General features: G+C 46.4%; 1 protein-coding gene across 37 annotated transcripts in view; it reads right to left on the bottom strand.

Annotated features, from left to right (window-relative positions):
* Nucleotides 1-18773, bottom strand: part of PCNT (pericentrin) — a 142014-nt gene that overhangs the window by 90639 nt on the left and 32602 nt on the right. For 29 of the 37 annotated variants that reach the window (XM_023630345.2, XM_023630353.2, XM_070252656.1 and 26 more), the window contains 4 exons: nt 10774-10930; nt 9505-9722; nt 5175-5644; nt 3129-3693 (listed from right to left, as the gene is read on the bottom strand). In XM_023630345.2, the coding sequence (XP_023486113.1) occupies nt 3129-3693; nt 5175-5644; nt 9505-9722; nt 10774-10930 (1410 nt within the window). The remainder of the gene's footprint in view (nt 1-3128; nt 3694-5174; nt 5645-9504; nt 9723-10773; nt 10931-18773) is intronic. The other 8 variants (XM_023630354.2, XM_070252662.1, XM_070252672.1 and 5 more) reach the window with 1 other exon arrangement.

Below are 18773 nucleotides of genomic sequence, written 5' to 3'. Positions count from 1 at the left end.
TCAACCTTGCTCCAGCAGACCCCGTGAGCTGGCAGGAGCCCGCACTGCTCCCTGGAGGGGCCCTGGGCCCGCCTTCTCTGCCCTCCCATCCCTTTGCTTCCAGAGGGCCCGGGTCAACCCTTGCCTAGTCTAGTCCAGTCACCTACAATGGCCTCTGGAACAGATCCATGTGCTGCACTGCTGCCTCCAAGGAAAGGTCAGGACCCTACCCTCCAAGGAAATCGCCTGCCAGGTGCACCCCAGGTGTGTCCTGACATCCCTACTCCCCTCCCCAACCTCTGAGATCATGACGACACAGTGTGGCAGGGCCACTGGCACCTCAGCAACAAGTGCACCTGAAGGGGTTTGCAGGGGTGATCCATTGGCATCAAAATTCCTCTCGGTGAGCTCTCCTGGAAGCCACGGTCTGGGCGCTTCCCTAGGACCCCAATAGTGAAGAGAGAAGAGGCATGACAAGCACACCAAGCACGCCACATGCTCTGCTGGGAGCAAGTGCTGTGGGGTTTGGAGGACGCAGGGCTGGGAGTCCCGGAGGGGAGCCAGGCTCTATGGTGCGCAGTCAAGGAAAGGCTCGCTGAGAAGAAGATCTGACAAAAGCAGGTGAGAGCAAAAGCTTCCAGGCAGGGAGGAGGACAAGTTCAGAGGAGACCACACCCAATATGTTCCAGAAATGGGGTGGCAGGCGGCCAGCCACAAGAATAAGGGAGAGAACAGGAGATGGGATCAGAGGGCACATGTGGCGTGAGTGTGTGCAGGGCCATGTCCAAGGATCAGACTGTGCAGCCCAGGGTTCTGGGGTGCAGCGTGGGGTGCACAGGGCGGGGGCCACTGTGCAGAAAAGACACTATGGGTGGGGCAGGCCAACAGCCAGGCGCCTCACACAGGCACCTGCTCCTAGACCTGACCGCGAGCACTCTGATGCACCTTCTCCCCAGTGAGGCTGAGCACCTGAGCACAGGCCCCAGGTCCTCCTCGCAGACCCAAGTCCTGCCTAGCACCTACCCCAGAGTGGGCCTCATGAACACTCCGTAACGACTGTCTGCAAGTACCACAGTGCTCTAACGAGAAGATTCAGAGCGAGGAGAAGTCCCAGGAGGCCCAGCAGCTCTGCCAACATCACAACACTTCTGTAGGGGCCAGAGTCCCACCCCCAGGTCACCTCTGAAGCCACTGCTGCCCCAGAAGGGGCCACAGTGACACAGAGCAGTGCCCCTCTCCTGCGGCGCCTACTGCTCTGCTCGCTGCCCTCTGCAGCTCAGTCACGTGCACGTCTCCGAGCTCCTGCAAGGCTTCCTGGTGCTGCTGCTCCAGGAGCAGGACCTCGCCACACACGCTTGTCAAGCTCCTTTCCTCCTCCAGCAGCCCCTCTGACCATGCAGGGCCACGGCCAGCTCCTCCTGCCACAGGGCGCTACAGCCCACACACGCCTCCATGCCACCACCCAGGGGCCTCCACACGCCTCCCTCACCACCCACCCACACCTCCCTGCACGATGATAAACACTCCACATGCTTCCTACCATCCTGTGTTGCTACCTATAATAAAATTAGACCATGTCTTTAAAATAGTTTTCACATGTGAACATATACATGTTTTGCCCTCTTGAATATTCTTTTAGAACGTCGTCGTCTTCAAACCAAATAAATCAAAAAAACCTAATTTAAAGCTATGGGCTGGAAATAAGCCCTATTCTCCACAGATCTGTCTGTATGGTAGGAAACTGAAGCTGACATCTGAGGGCCTGCGGCTGGAGAAGGCCGGCTGGCCTGGGGGCACCCCCAGTATCACTGGACAGCTCTCTAAATTCAGACCACAAGGACACTGTGGCTCTATCCACTCCCAAGCAGATGCCTGTGTCTGGGACTGCCCCAATACCTCCCGTGAGGTCTGAACGCAAGGACAGGCCAGTGGCTCACAATGGGTGACCATCCCTCTACCCATGCCCGTGGCCGGGAGAGACAGCCTGAACGTGCCCAGCTTTCTAGGAATTCTCCCAAGATCACACCCTCAGACGACACAGAACAGGCAGAGCTGCAACGTAAAATGAAGCCATTGCACCCAACAAATCAAGCTTACCTTTTCCTTTCTATCTTAAACAGAGCTGAAGGGAGGCAAACGATAACCTAACTTTGGGAGCTGCCTGACAAGGAGAGAAGGATGAAACTCTCCCAGGAACATCTCCTCATAAATCTTGCCCGAATCAGGCAGTGAACAGTTTCCACCTGGTATTCGTGTTCATACAAGCCTGAGATTACCTATTTTGTAATTTGGAATATCTACTTCATAAATATTTGACAAGTATTACTTTTTCAGAATAGTGATTAATTGAATCATCAGCTGTAGATCATTTCACTGCAACCTAGGAACAAAGATGCACATCACAGCCTGCACAGAGCAGCAGCTGCCACTGTCTGCCCCTGGGGTCTGGCATGCCCACCTCGCCCACATGGGACAGAGCAGCTCCAAGAACTGAAAGGAGATGTGACCACACAGAGACTTCAGTCTAGGTGGCAAGACAGTTTTAGGCCAAATAAACATGTCCAAATGCATGAGACGCAGGTGAGCTGCTGTGCAGATGAGGAAAGGTGGGTGCCAGCCCAGGGCAACAGGGCCTTCTCCTTGAAATCCCCTTTCACGCTAAAACAAAGTGCCTACCAAAGGCACAGTCACTGCTCTTGACACGTGACAGAGGGTTGCATTTCATGGAGCATCAATCAAGGGGAGAGAGGCTCCATACACACAACAGGAAAACTGGAGCTGCTGAGGCCCTTGAGACCAAGCCTTCCCACAAGGATCAGGGGTCAGCCTCGAGGAGCACTCGAACCTATGAACTGCACACACAATTCTGTGCACACGCACATATACACATTTTTCTAGGACCAGAGAGCCAAAGCCTTCACCAAGGAGCCTGTGATCAAAAAAAACCCTTAAAACTTCCTGTTCTATACCCACCTCACAAGGAAACTCAAAGTTACCACTGATGGCACAGTGCATGAGGCATGGAAACAGACATGCGTGCACAGTGACACACTTGCACAGATGCACATTCAAGAATACAAACATGTAGCTGAAACAGTGCAGCAGGAAGAGACCTGTCCTGAGGGCAGGCAGGCCCCCCGGACCCTCACCTGGTGTGCTCCCTGAAGCTCGGGGGCTGGGGCTTTCAGATTTCCAACACATTTAGCGCTCGTTTCAATTCTCAGGCTGTCCTTTGCAGACTGGAGCTCTTTGTCATGCTTCAGCTTAAGCTTCCCTAACTCCTGAGTCAAAATCATTTGGTGAGAAGAATTCTTTTTCTGCAGCTGTCCCTCAAGGTCTACTCGTAACAGCTCTAGGGCCCGTCTGTGCTCATCCCGTATGGCCTGAATTTCAGACAGGTAACAAGATTCCAAAGAATCCAGGTTTGACAAGTGTCTTGTCTCCAAAACGCTGATTTCAGCAGCATGTTTTGTCTGCAATTCAGCCACACGCGCTTCTGAAAGAGCCCACTGTTCACTCTCGAACGCAGCCCTCAGTTGATCCATCTCGGCCTGGTGCTGGGTCTTGAGCTCAGCCGTCAAGGACAGAACATGCTGCTGGTGTCTCTCCTGGAGGAGCTGGAGCTCACGGGTGTGCTTCTCCTGGGTCTCCCGCAGGGAGGCATCTTGTTCTGCAGCGAGCTTCTCTATGATTTCTTTACGTTCTTCTAAAAACCTGGGAGGACATGCAAGTGAAAACAAACAGTAAAATATGCAGTCATAAGAGCACCAACCTCACTTTGAAATACTTTTCACATTTCCTACAGGAAACACTACTTCTGCTAGTGAGATCATCACTCTTGGATTTAATTGTTCTTACTCCTTCTCCGTCTGTTACAAACGGTCTGAGTGTCACCACCAGAAGTAAATGGGGAGGAAAGGGCCACATGAAGCCAGAAGAGCTCTGAGGCCAGAGCCCAGGCATCCCCAGTCACGGACTGAAGGAAAGGACACAGGATCCACACCTAGGAACCACATACACATTTCTAACAGACACCATGGCAAAGTAGGCATGACTGTTCACTCATGGTGAGCAGGACCTTGACAGGAAGGGGTGGTAGTATGGCTTAGGGGAACCCACAGGGCTGCAAAAAGCATTCAGAAAAACTCTTCAGTTCTGAATTGAAGGATGTAAATTAAAAAGAGCCACAAGTGGTGCTGCCTAGCAAAAAGTGAGGCAGGCAGGAAGACTTACTTCTAATTAAGGCACCCAGAATCCTACCAGGAACTGGGAAGAGCCTGGAGCCTGGAATCATACATTGGTGATGTGCCTTGGGGAGTTCAAAGAGACAACAAAAGCTGTGATGACTTTTATGTGCTAACTACACCCCAGACACTGTGAAAGTCTTTCCATGAACTCTCCATCTATCCTTACCGCACAGGGAGCACACTAGGGTTTTGTGAGGCTGAACACTGTGCCTACGTCCACCCAGCTCAGACACAGTGGGGACCACAATTTGAACTCAAGTTCTCAGACCCCAGAGCAGAAGCTCTTGCACCTCACTTGTGATGCCGGAGAGCAGCTGACACACAAGAAGCAGCAGAACCAACAGCAGGTCCGATGCCCCAGGACTCTAGAACACCCCTGGCCACTACAGTCCATATTTGCAAAAAGTGTCGGCACCAACAGAGGCAAAAGAACCAAATCACGTTCAAAATCTAGTTAAAACTTCAGGGAAGTATGTATATATTTTAGAAAAAAAAATTTTTTTTAAATATTTGAGTTTTAAAAACACAAAAAACTAATATGGGTGAACTGCATGTCTTTGTGATAAACGAGGTCTAAAGTTCTGCCACTGAAATTTTAAAACTTGCAAAGAACAAAAACGATGTGAAAGAGGCATACACAGTAGCATCCACCAAAGGGACGTGGACTCCACTGGAAGAATCTGGACGCTGTTTCTGCCAGCATGTCTCAGTCACAGGACACCTAGCTCAGGCCCATTGTCGTTTTAGGGTGAAGACTGAGTGTTCAGGACTCAGAACGTCACACTCTGCTCCACCTCCTTGCACACCTTTTCGCCCTACTGAGAGACAACAGCATGTCTTCCCAGGGAACCTGCCTCTGCCTCTGCTGGCTGTCTCGGGGTGAGGTCTCACACAGGAATCTGGCAGACGACCCCACACTTAACACAATCCTACAAGAACATCACCCACCTATTCTGGGCCAATGTTAGTTGGAGGGCACAGTCCTCTTTCAGGCGGAGCATGGCGAGCTCCCAGTCCTTGTCTGTGGGGGCCAGACCGCCACCTGGCTCCTGGTCACACTGGCCACACTGCAGAGACTCGTCCCCAGTGAATCCCACCTCCAGCTGCCGCAGGCGGCCCTGCTGCTCCGCCAGGGAGCCCGCCAGGTCCCGGATCTGGGTTGCCTGCCGGTCCTGCAGTTGCCTCATTTCGATTTCTCGAAGCTCAAACTTGTTTATTATTGACTGTTTCTCAGATTCCGCCTGTCCTCTCAGGTCAAGGAGCATCAGTGTCAATTTCTCTTCAGCTTTTCTCTTTAGGTCCTCACTCGTAACTTTCCACTCTGCTGCTCTTTCTTTGAATTCTTGTTTCATTAGCTGAATCTCCTCCTTAGCTTTCTTCAGTTCTTCCTGGTGAGCTTCAACTAAATTATGTTTTACCTACAGATAACATAATTTTATTTAAGAGGGAAGAAATTCAACGAAAAGATTACTGGCAGCAGAAAGCCAAAGCCATCTCTAAAGACAGTGAAACTTTCAGAACATACAGGCATTATGCTGATCAGAGCAATGGGAACGTTTCTTATGTTGATGGGAATACAAGGAAGCTAAAATGGAACAAATTTAAAACTCTGTGCTTAAGTAAAATGTATCTACATCCTGGCACCTAGATCAACTGTTCTTTATCTCTGAAACTGGCACAAAAACTCCCTGAACTGAACAAATACACACAAGTGCAGCACACAAAGGTGGGGCTTGAGGCCTTCTTTGTTGTGCCAGGACCAGCAACAGGGGAAAATCAGACACATCATAGTCTCCTGTCAAGGGACAGGCCAAGTGCCCCAGACAGAGCGGAACTACCATCAGGAAGGAGATTAGACATCTGAGCAAGAAAAAGAAACAGTATAACGAGTTCAAATCTCTGGGCTTCCACAATTTATATTCCAGGGTATACAAGGACCCAGTAACTACGTTTATGGACATAAAGGAAAACACGCTCACAATGAGTCAAAGGATAGGAAATCACGACAAAACATAAAAACTATTAAAAAGACCCAAATCAAAATTCTAGAATCGAAAAATACAATATCTTAAAGTTAAAAATTCACTGGATGGAATTAAAAGCAGATTAGAGATGAGAAAAGAGTTAGTAAACTTGAAGATCACCAGAATTTAACCAACAGGAAAGGGAAAAGATTAGAAAAAACAAAATGAACAGGACCTCAGGAATCAAAAGACATAATGTCCATACAAATGGAGTTCCAAAAGGAAAGAAAGAATGGAGCAGGAATGAAAAACTGAAAAAATACTTAACGAAAATTTGGTGACAGACATAAACATACAGAATTTTCTTTAAGTTATTAAAATAGACCACCACTTCAATAATGTCATTATTAAATAAGAAAAGAAGAGATCTAGTATAAATTTTCTTTTTTCAGTTAACTATGTTTCTTAGGATCCCTGTTTCCTTTTCTCAAATATTCACAATTTTAGGTACTAATTTTTAAGAATTTCACAAGAGAAAAAAATTTAAAAAAAAATCATACCTAGCATATCACAGTAAAATGACCAAGAACCAAAGATAAAGAGAAAAGTCTTTGAAGGAGCCAAAAGAAAGTGACACATTATGTTCAGGGAAATAGTGACTGAATGATCACTGACTTCTCATCAGAAACAAGGAGGTCAGAAGAAACAACATCTTTAAATCCTGAAAAAAAATCTGTCACCCAAGACTTCCATAGGTACCAAAAATATTCTTCAAGAATGAAGGTGAAATAAAGACTTTTCAGCTAAAAGAAAACTTGTACAGCACATGTGCACAACAAGAAATGCTAAAGGAAATTCTTCAGGCTGAAGGGAAATGGTACCAGACATAAACTCAGATCCTCGGGAAGAAATGAAGAGCACCATGAATGGTAAATGTAAGACTATTCTTCCTCTTAATTTCTTTCAAGTACATACGACTGTTCAGAGAAAAATTTATCATATTGTGGAGTTTACAACAGTAGATGTAATACCTATGAAATTATAGCATAAAAGACAAAGAGGAGATGATAAATGCACCTCTACAATTATAGGGCTCTTACATTGTCTGTGAAATGCCGTAACATTAACCCTAAGAAGAATGACAAGTTAAGAATGTATCTTCTAACCCCTGGAGCAACCATTAAAAGCATAACGCAAAGAAGTATAACTTACAAGACAAGACACACTAAAATCAATTCCAAAATATATTCAAACAATCAAAAAGGCAAGAAAGATGGAACAGAGGAACAAAAAAAAAAAAAAAGAAAAACATATAAACCATGTAGAAAACTAACAGTAAAATGGCAGACCTAAGTCCAACCGTATCAACAATGACACAAAATGTTAACAGACTAGGCACTCCAATTAAAAGGTAGAGTTTCTCAGAATGGATTAAACAAAAAGACCCAACTTTATGCTGCCCATATGTGTAACATAATAAAAAATAAATGTTTGGTCTTTGTCCCCAGTTCCTGCCACACAGCTGCTAAAATCCTTGGAATCTCAGGAGTCATAAGAGGGTCTCCTATACGCTAATGAGATGACTGGAGAGCTTCAGGGTGTAGCTAGTCCCCAGAAAGACCACCACACAAGCAGAGGGATGGACCTTTCAGCCCCACACCCAACCTCCAGGGCCAGGAGAGGGGCTGCAGGTTGAGCTCAACCACCAATGCTCAATGATTTCATCAATCATGCCCACGTAATGGAACCTCCAAAAAAACCCTAAATGATGGGATCTGGAGAGCTTCCAGGTTAGTGAACATACAGAGATGCTGGGATGGCAGCACACCCAAAGAGGGCACGGAAGCTGCGTGCCACCCCATACCCTGCCCTATGTATCTCTTCCATTTGGTTGTTCCTGTTGGCAGCCTTTATAATAAACTGGTAAATTTAAGTAAACTATTTCTCAGAGTTCTGTGAACCGTTCTAGCAAATTATTGAACCTGGGGAGCAGGGGAATGTTCCGACTTTGTAGCCAAGTCAGACAGAAGTGGCACAGTCTCATGAGGCTGAGCCCTTAACCTGGGGGTCTGACACAAGCTCCAGGTAGTTACTCTCAGCAGATTAAAAGTAAAATGGACAAGAAAAAGGTACACCTTGCAAACAAAATGCAAATGAAGGCTGGAATGACTATAGTCACACAAGAAAGTAGATTTCAATACAAAGACACCACAGGAGAGAAAAGAGATATTTCATAAACGATAAAAGGGTACATTTTTCAGGAAGACATAACAATCTCAAATGCGTTATGTGTGAAATAACAGAGCTTCAAAATACTTAGAGCAAAAACTGACAGAACTAAAGGGAGAGAGAGAATTCCACACCCCTCTCTCAATAACTGATACACGTCGATGAAATGGTGGTCCAGGAATTATACATACACACACCTGAACATCAAGTCATTGGGGAAAGCCTGACCCTTGGCAAGTAGTGCCTGAGGCCAGGTGCTGACAGTGCACGCAGACCGCCAGTGAACGCACTGCAGCCCCCACGGCCACCCCGACATAGGCAGCCCTTGCAGCCTCCACAAAGCTCCATCCTTTGCTCTACTTTGCTCCAAGTTCTCACAACGCCTTAGTTCGGGGAATAACATGTAATCAAACTTGCAGGTAATAACAGCTTCCTATGAAACTCTATTTTCATGGAGAGTGAAAATCCAAGACGACATTCACAAGGAAGGACAGGGGTGAGAGGATCAGGCCACAAGCAACACGTGGAGGGAATATAGCTTAGTCAGAACATGGAAAAAAAAAATCGAAAAAATTATAGTCACTTTAAATGTATTATCCCGACACAGTGGTAACACCATGCCCTGCCTGCACTGGCTGTGTGATGAAGCTCATCAATAATCTGGTGAAGGTTTACGTTTTCTAGAGTATTTCTCAGTATGCACTCGCACTGCGCACTCTCCATGGCTACACGACTGACTGTCAAGAGGAAGAGCCTAGGGGTTCAGGATGCCACTGGAGACACAGAGGTAGACAAGGCCTGCAGGTGGCCATGAGCCAACCAACTGGATGCCCAGCCAGTTCCCCTGCCCCTGGAGCAGCAACGAGGAGTCACAACTCTGGCCCTGGCTCAGGGTGGATTCTTGCCTCAACTCTGAGGAAGGCACTAACCAAACACTGCTACTGGTTGTAAGAGGGATGGATCTCGAGGACCTGTGGACTGACTTCCTCACCTCCAGCTGGCACAGGCCACCTGTTCACAGGAGGCCCAAGAGGCCACAGATGAAAGTGGGCATGAGCACCTTGCTGTGAGGAGTCACAACTTACTTTCTCCAAGTCCTCTTTCAGGTGAACTTCATACTGCAACTTCTCCTGTAAATTTCTATTTTCTATTTTTAAGAGGTCAATTTCTTCCTTGAGCTCCGTCTGAAGAAGTGAGAGTTTAACCTTGTGCTCGGTTTCCAAACACAAGACTCTGGCTGCCACCTCTGTCTCCACCTCCAAGGCCGTGTCCTGTGCACACTGGAGACATACCCGAGCAAGCCCTGGGAGGGGACAAGAAGGCAGAGAAGATAGGCGCGACGCTTGAGGTCACCCACACACAACACAGACAGGACACTCACCTTCAAATGCCTCAGACAACACAGACACTCAGACTTCGAAAATTCCTGGGTGAGCTCAGTGTCGGAAGTGGACACCACCACACACCGACTATCAGCCCAGCATCCACTTTGCCCTGCGCCCCGGACGAGGCGCCCTGCGGCTGCCCCCTCCTACCCCCACCCAGTCTGCTCCTTTAATCTAGGTACCAGGTGACTGTTACCAGCCGCAGGGGATGCACAGTCCTAGGCCAGGCCCTTTCCGACATATTCTGGTCAGGGCTTGTCACATGCCTGGGTGTGAGAACGAACTGATCGCAGTGCATGTCCATCAGTGCCCAGTGACGTAACACATCACATGATGGCCACATGGCACTTATCACACAGAAAGGAGAATGGAGAGCAGACGCCAAGCCCAGCATGACCTCGGCTCTTGGCAGCACGTTCCTCCCCTCAGCCCACCCTGCCCAGCTCTGAGGGAGCCCTCAGCAGGACAGCACCCCGGCAGGGACCCTGACCCCGCCAAGCCCTCAGGACAGGACTCTCTTCCTCCCACCTCAGCTCGAGCAGGGACAGCAATAGCACCCACCCCAGGGCTGGGCTGAGCTAGAACACGGCGGGTCGGGGCGTCTCTCCTGGAATCTGTGTCCAGGGCTGGCCTTATACCTGCTCTCCTCAGTGGCAAGGCCACTGCCTGCCCCATCCCCCAAGCCCGTGGGATGACCACAGCTTCCACACCCGCGACCTGCCAGCCGCTCCAGTCTCCCATGACCCCCAGAGCTGCCGCCAGTTGGGCCTTCTCCTGATATACTCTGAGACGCCACGTGAGGACGGCACTGGGGAGGCCTCCAGCACCAGCACGGCAGAGTAAAGGGCCAGTGTATCCACGTCACTGACTCCCAGTGGAGTCCATCGATGCTGAGGCGCCCGACCTCCCCACAAAACATTCCCCACAGGCTGGATGCCTGCCAACGCGAGAGCAGTGAAGGGCACAGACCTGGACCAGACTCTTCCGAGAACCCCACACGCTGCTCCCTTTCCAACGCCCGGGTCCCTGCAAGGTCCGCCTCCTGCTGGACGTCCGGGGAGGACTCCACTGCTGCGACTTGGCACCGGTGGTCATCTTCTGACACAGCATGCAGACACAGGCTCTCCTTCGGGGAAATCACACCGAGGAAACGTTCTAACAAGCCTCTGCCTCATCACCCACCCAGTGCCTCCCATGTGACCCTTGCTGAGCCGTGCTCCTCATGCCGTCTCTCTCTGCCCTGAACCTCTTCCAGAGGGACTGCCTCATGGGAACAGCCACCTGCAGCCCACACTGGAAGGCACTACTGAAGCTCATGGGCCACGGAGTTGGCGAAGCCTCCTGACACACATGCTGCATCCACCGAGGCCAACACCAAGCACCAGCTGCAGGAACACCAGGCAGGCTGTTCCCAGGAGCCTGAGCACAACATTCTTGGAGCTGAGCTGCAGGCAGACCCTGCCACTGGACCCCCTCCCTGTGCCCTCCCTTTCCTAGGGTCAGGCCTCCCTAGCTCACTCCCTTTTCTCTTTCACAGGCCATGTAGCCTCCGTGACCAGCGACATTGGCCAGGGCCTCAGCCAGAGGCAGCCTGCTCAGCTGTGGGAGCCCCCGGGTTTCTCCACTCAACTGACTGCTGAGCATACTCATGCCCTCCTCCGTGTCACCCTCCCTCATACTCCCCTTCCAGAACCGACGATGGGCCTGCTCAGGACCCAGGACCCAGCCCCAGGAGGAAGGAGCTCCCCAGCGCAGGGTCTCTGGTGGCTGCTATGACCAGCCCTGACAACAGGGCCCATCCTGAGCATCCTCATGGAGGACAGGGAGGAAAGAGGGAGGGAGGGAAGGAGTACTCAACGCATGCGTCAACATTTCCTGTTTCCCTTAAAATGCAACCAGTAGACCCATCTTCCTCAAAAATCACAGAAAAGTCACACAACCTAAACTTCAAGCTCCCAATAAGCTCTAATTATCTTTTAAGTCAGACTTAAATTCTTACATTGTTACAGGAATCAACAACTTGACAGATGAGAAGAATCAAGTCCAGAAACAGACTCGTGTCTCTGTGACAACTAAGTACACGAAAAGGTCATGTTTTAAACTGGAAGGACAAATTCAAGGAGTCAGTCCTGAAAGAGTGACTCATTGTTTAGAAAAACGAAATAAACTTGGAGCCAACACCTCCTGCCAGACAACAACCAAGTTCCAGATGAATGAACCAAAACTACAGACTTTAAAAGAACCAGAGGACAACACTGTGACACTATGAGCCTGGGGACGAAGAGCCAGGGCAAGGGGAAGGACTTGCATGCAGATGGGGCCCAGGGGCCAGAGTGAAAATGAGCACAGCCAAGTCCACAGATGAGCAGAGTGCACACTCAAACGGGAAAAACGGCCAACAAAACAGAAAAGGTGGAGAAGGAAAAGCACACAAACACAGAACAGTCAATGAGTAAGTGAAAAGAGTCAAGCCCAACAATAACCAAAGAAGCGCAAACCAAAACTAGACACAGGCTGGTGACCAGAAGAGGAGCTCAGAAGCTGTGGTGACAGCCAGCAGTGGCAGGAGGGAAGGGGGCTGGCTCCCAGACCCTGTGAATAGGACGTTCAGCCAGGCTCCCTTGGGGAGGGCAGGCCGGCGTGTCAAACTGCAAATATGCAGATGCATTCACACACACTGCACACATGCACACACACACTGGCCTTTCAGTTAAACAGACACACACTCCATATTTTATCTTCCCTCCTTCCTGAAATATAGATAAAATGAGACGAAAAAAAATTTTTTTAAAGATTCACCCTGTGCTGACATCTGTTGCCAACGTCCCTCTTTTGTTTTTTTTCCTCCCTAAAGCCCCTGTGCACGGTTGTTTATCCCAGTTCCAAGTTGTTCTAGTTGTGTGTGAGCCAGTGCCACAGCATGGCAGCTGACAGACGGGTGGTGTGGTTCGACGACTGAGAAATCAACCTGGGCTGCTGAAGCAGTGAGTGCCAAACCTCAACCACTAGGCCGTCAGGCCAGCCTGAAAGGAAAACATTTAACTTATCAACCTCTGGGAAGAAACAAACCAGAGGAGTGACGTCAGCAACATGGTGGTGTGAGCGCACCGGGGACTCTCTCCCCTCCAAATTACAACCAAGAAGAGCAACTGCTTTCCAACCAAAAAAATAATCCTAACAACAGAAATCGTCAGAGACCCACAGCAGCCAAATGACAGAAGGCAGAGAGGCTGGAGCCGTCCTCAGAGGAGCAGCAACCGGGTAACAGAGAACTTCACTCCCACCCCTAGAGGATGAGATCGCTGCCGTGGGTGTGGGAAGGACCGGGGGAGGGACCGCGCATCCGGGGATCGTCCAGGACAACCACCGCCAGTGCAGTGGAAACCCTCTAACAGGGAAAGCTTTCGTGTGGGGGAGCCCCAGCAAGCCAGGGACCCAGGAGACCACAAAGTGAGAGCTGATCCAATCCACGTCAGTGTGAGTGAAAGTGCCCCTCCTCCCCCAAGCCACGCTGCATGCCCCCATTGGGGCTGAAGGCACAGGGCTCAGAACACACGGCTCTCAACCACACCCCCATCTAGTGGCAACAGGCTGTAACTGCAACCAAATAATAGCATCACGCGCAAAAACCACTCCTCAACCATGAAGCAATTTATAAAAGCTCCAGTCCAAAAGGAAAACAATAAAAGTATAGAAGTAGCTCCTGAGGGCTTGGAAATGGGTAAACTAAGTGAAAAGGAGTTCAAAATAGCTATCCTCAAAATATTCAATGAGGTAAAGGGAAATATAGACAAACAAATCAACGAGTTCTGGAATTACTTCACAAAAGAGATTGAAATTATAAAGAACAATCAATTAGAAATACTAGAGATGAAAAATACAATGGATCACATAAAACAGAATACAGATTCCCTGAATGCCCGTGTAGACACCATAGAGGAGAAAATTAGCATAATCGAAGACAGACAGGCTGAATGGCTCCAGACAGAGGAAGAAAGAGAACTAAGACTTTAAAAAACTATACAAAATCTCAGAGAAATAGCTGACTCGATGAGAAAATGCAACTTAAGAATCATCGGAATTCCTGAGGGCGAGGAAAAGGAAAATGGAGCAGAAAGTGTGCTCAATGAAATAATAGAAGAGAACTTCCCAAATCTAGGGATTGAGAGAGAAATGTGTGTGGAGGAAGTTTTCAGATCTCCTAGATTTGTCAATGTAAAAAGACCTACTGCAAGGCACATAGTAGGAAAAATGGCAAAAATGAAGGACAAAGAAAGAACACTCAGGGCAGCAAGGCAGAAGAAAAGAACCTACAAAGGAACCCCCATCAGACTTTCAGCGGATTTCTCTACAGAAACCTTACAAGCTAGGAGAGACTGGAGTGACATATTCAAAACTTTAAAGGATAAAAATCTTCACCCAAGAATACTCTATCCAGCAAAAATATCCTTCAGATATGAGGGAGAAATTAAATCTTTTCCAGACAAACTAAAGCTGAAGGACTTCGTAGTCACACGACCTCCACTACAAGATATCCTCAAGAAGGCTCTCATACCTGAAAAGAGAAAAAAAGGGTGTAAGGGGTCACAAAACACAGAGTAGGGAGACAAACTGATAGAATCTGAATAGGATAGCAAATATTCAACTATAGCATTAGGATAAAGGGAAGGAAATCATCAAAGCAAACACAATCTTATCACTCTACACACAAACTCACAACACAAGTTGGAATAAGAGATGAAAATAATTTAGGAGGGGAGGAGGAAAAGGACTGAAACAGTCTAGGCTAAGGAAGTAAGAGACCACCAGAAAATGGACTATGTTATACACAAGATTCTGAATACAAACTTCAGGATAGCCACTAAACTAAAAGACAGAACAGAGACACAAAACATAAATAAGGAAAGATCTAAGAAACCCAGCATAAGAAATTGCAGAAGTCAATGGGTAGACTAAAACACACAGGACGAGAAACAAAGAAAACACAGGAAAACCGGAAAAGAAGCAACAGAATGACAGCATTAAGCCCTCATGCATCAATACTCACCCTCAATGTAAACGGACTGAACTCTCCCATAAAAAGACACAGAGTGGCAAAATGGATTAAAGAACAAGATCCAACAATTTGCTGCCTCCAGGAAACACACCTCACCTCCAAGGACAAACGCAGGCTCAGAGTGAAGGGGTGGAAGGCAATACTCCAAGCTAATAGCAAACAAAAGAAAGCAGGTGTCGCAATAATTATATCAGACAAAACAGACTTCAAGATAAGGCAGGTAAAGAGAGACACAGAGGGCCAATATATAATGATCAAAGGGACACTTCATCAAGAAGAAATAACACTTGCGAATATCTATGCACCCACCACAGGAGCACCAAAGCTCATAAAGCAACTATTAACAGACCTAAAAGAAAATATCAAAAATAACACAATAATACTAGGGGACCTCAACACCCCACTCACATCAATGGACAGATCATCCAGACAGAAAATCAACAAAGAAACAGTGGAGCCAAAAAAAAAAAAAACTAAAACAGTTGGACTTAATAGACATATATAGAACACTTCATCCAAAAACAGCAGAATACACATTCTTCTCAAGCGTGCATGGAACATTCTCAAGGATAGACCATATGATGGGAAACAAGGCAAGCCTCTAAAAATTTAAAAAATTGAAATAATAACAAGCATCTTCTCTGATCATAATGCTATAAAGCTAGAAATTAATTACAAGAAAAAAGCTGAGAAAGGCACAAGGATGTGGAGACTAAACAATATGCTATTGAACAAGCAATGGATCATTGAAGAAATTAAGGAAGAAATCAAAAAATACCTGGAGGCAAATGAAAATGATAACATGCCATACCAACTCGTATGGGATGCAGCAAAAGCTGTAGTAAGAGGAAAATTCATCGCAATTCAGGGACATCTTAACAAGCATGAAAAATCCCAAATCAGCAATCTTAAACTACACCTAACTGAATTAGAGAAAGAACAAACAAAGCCCAAAGTCAGCAGAAGGAGAGAAATAATAAAAATCAGAGCAGAAATAAATGCTATTGAAACAAAAAAGGCAGTGGAAAGGATCAATGAAACAAAGAGCTGGTTCTTTGAGAAGATAAATAAAATTAACGAACCCCTAGCCAGACTTACAAAGAAAAAAGGAGAAAGCTCAAATAAACAAAATCAAAAACGAAAGAGGAGTAATAACAACAGACTCCACAGAAATACAATGGATTAGAAGAGAATACTACGAAAAATTATATGCCAGCAAAATGGATAACCTAGAGGAAATGGATAAATTCTTGGACTCCTACAATCTCCCAAAGCCCACTCAAGAAGAAGCAGACAATTTGAGCAAACCAATCACAAGGAAAGAGATTGAAACAGCCATCAAAAGCATCCCAAAGAAGAAAACCCCAGGACCAGATGGCTTTCCTGGGGAATTCTACCAAACTTTCAGAGAGGACTTAATACCTATCCTTTTCAAGCTATTCCAAAAAATTAGGGAGGATGGAACACTTCTTAACACATTCTACGAGGCCAACATCACGCTGATAGCAGAGCCTGACAAGGACACCACAAAAAAGGAGAACTACAGGCCAATATCGCTGATGAACATAGATGCAAAAATTCTCAACAAAATTTTGGCAACCCGAATACAGCACTTCATGAAAAGGATCATACAGCATGATCAAGTGGGATTCATACCAGGGAAACAGGGATGGTTCAACATCCGCAAATCAATCAACGTGATACACCACATCAACAAACTGAGCAATAAAAACCACATGATCATCTCAATAGATGTAGAGAAAGCATTTGACGAGATCCAACAGCCACTTATGATAAAAACTCTCAACAAAATGGGGATAGAAGGGAACTACCTCAACATAATAAAGGCCATATATGACAAACCCACAGCCAACATCATTCTCAATGGGCAAAAATGGAGCGCCACCCCCCTGAGAACAGGAACGAGACAAGGATGCCCTCTATCACCACTCTTGTTTAACATAGCTCTGGAGGTCCCAGCCAGAGCAATCAGGCAAGCAAAAGGAATAAAAGGAATCCAAATGGGGGGGAAGAAGTGAAACTCTCGCTGTTTGCAGACGACATGATCTTATATATAGAAAACCCCAAAGAATCCATTGGAAAACTTTTAGAAGTAATCAACAACTACAGCAAAGTTGCAGGGTATAAAATCAATTTACATAAATCAGTAGCATTTCTATACTCTAATAATGAACTAACAGAAAAAGAACTCAAGAACACAATACCATTCAGAATCGCAACAAAAAGAATAAAATACCTCGGGGTGAATGTAACTAAGAAAGTGAAAGACCTATACAAGGAAAATTACAAGGCTTTTCTGAAAGAAATGGATGACGACATAAAGAGATGGAAAGACATCCCATGCACGTGGACTGGAAGAATAAACAGAGTTAAAATGTCCATACTACCTAAAGCAATCTACAGATTCAACGCCATCCCAATCAGAATCCCAACAACATTCTTTACAGAAACAGAACAAAGAATCCTAAAATTTATATGGGGCAACAAAAGACCCCGAATTGCTAAAGCAATCCTGAGAAAAAAGAACACAGCTGGAGGCATCACTTTCCCTGACTTCAAAACAGACTACAAAGCTACAGTAATCAAAACAGCATGGTACTGGTACAAAAACAGGTGCACAGATCAACGGAACAAAATTGAAAGCCCAGAAATGAAACCACACATCTTCTACAAACGAGCTGAGGGCATACAATGGAGAAAAGAAAGCCTTTTCAACAAATCGTGCTGGGAAAAGTGGAAAGCCACATGTAAAAGAATGAGAATTGACCATTCTTTTTCACCATAAACCAAAATAAACTCAAAATGGATCAAAGACCTAAAGCTGAGACCTGAAACCATAAGGCTTCTAGAAGAAAATACAGGCAGTACACTCTTTGACATCAGTATTCAAAGGATCTTTTCGGACACCATGCCTTCTCAGAGAAGGGAAACAATAGAAAGAATAAACAAATGGGACTTCATCAGACTAAAGAGCTTCTTCAAGGCAAATGAAAACAGGATTGAAACAAAAAAACAACCCACTAACTGGGAAAAAATATTTGCAAGTAACGCATCCGACAAAGGCTTAATATCCATAATATATAAAGAACTCACACAACTCAACAACAAAAAATCAAACAACCCGATCAAAAAATGGGCAGGAGACATGAATAGACATTTCTCCAAAGAAGATATACGATCGCCAATAGGCACATGAAAAGATGTTCATCATCGCTGATCATCAGGGAAATGCAAATCAAAACTACACTAAGATATCACCTTACACCCATTAGGATGACAAAAATAACTAAAACAAATAGTAACAAATGTTGGAGAGGTTGTGGAGAAAAAGGAACCCTCATACACTGCTGATGGAAATGCAAACTGGTGCAGCCACTATGGAAAGCAGTATGGAGATTCCTCAAAAAGTTAAAAATAGAACTACCATATGATCCAGCTATCCCACTACTGGGTATCTATCCAGAGAGCTTGAAGTCAGCAATTCCAAAAGACCTATGCACCCCAATGTTTAGTGCAGCATTATTTACAATCGCCAAGATGTGGAAGCAACCTAAGTGCTCATCAACAGATGACTGGATAAAGAAGATATGGTATATATATATACAATGCAATACTACTCAGCCGTAAAAAAGAACAAAATCGTCCCATTTGCAACAACATGGATGGACCTTGAGGGAATTATGTTAAGTGAAATAAGCCAGATAGAGATGGACGACCTTTGTATGACTCCACTCATATGAGGAATTTAAACCTGTGGACAAAGAGAACAGATTAGTGGCTACCAGGGGAAAGGAGGGGGGGGGGGGGGGGGTGGGCACAAAGGGTGAAAGGTTGCATCTACAACACAACTGACAGACACTAATGTACAACTGAAATTTCACAAGATGGTAAC

Source organism: Equus caballus, chromosome 26 (genome assembly GCF_041296265.1).
Source record: "Equus caballus isolate H_3958 breed thoroughbred chromosome 26, TB-T2T, whole genome shotgun sequence".
Classification (NCBI taxonomy): domain Eukaryota; kingdom Metazoa; phylum Chordata; class Mammalia; order Perissodactyla; family Equidae; genus Equus; species Equus caballus.
This window is presented reverse-complemented; position numbering and strand designations above follow the sequence as displayed.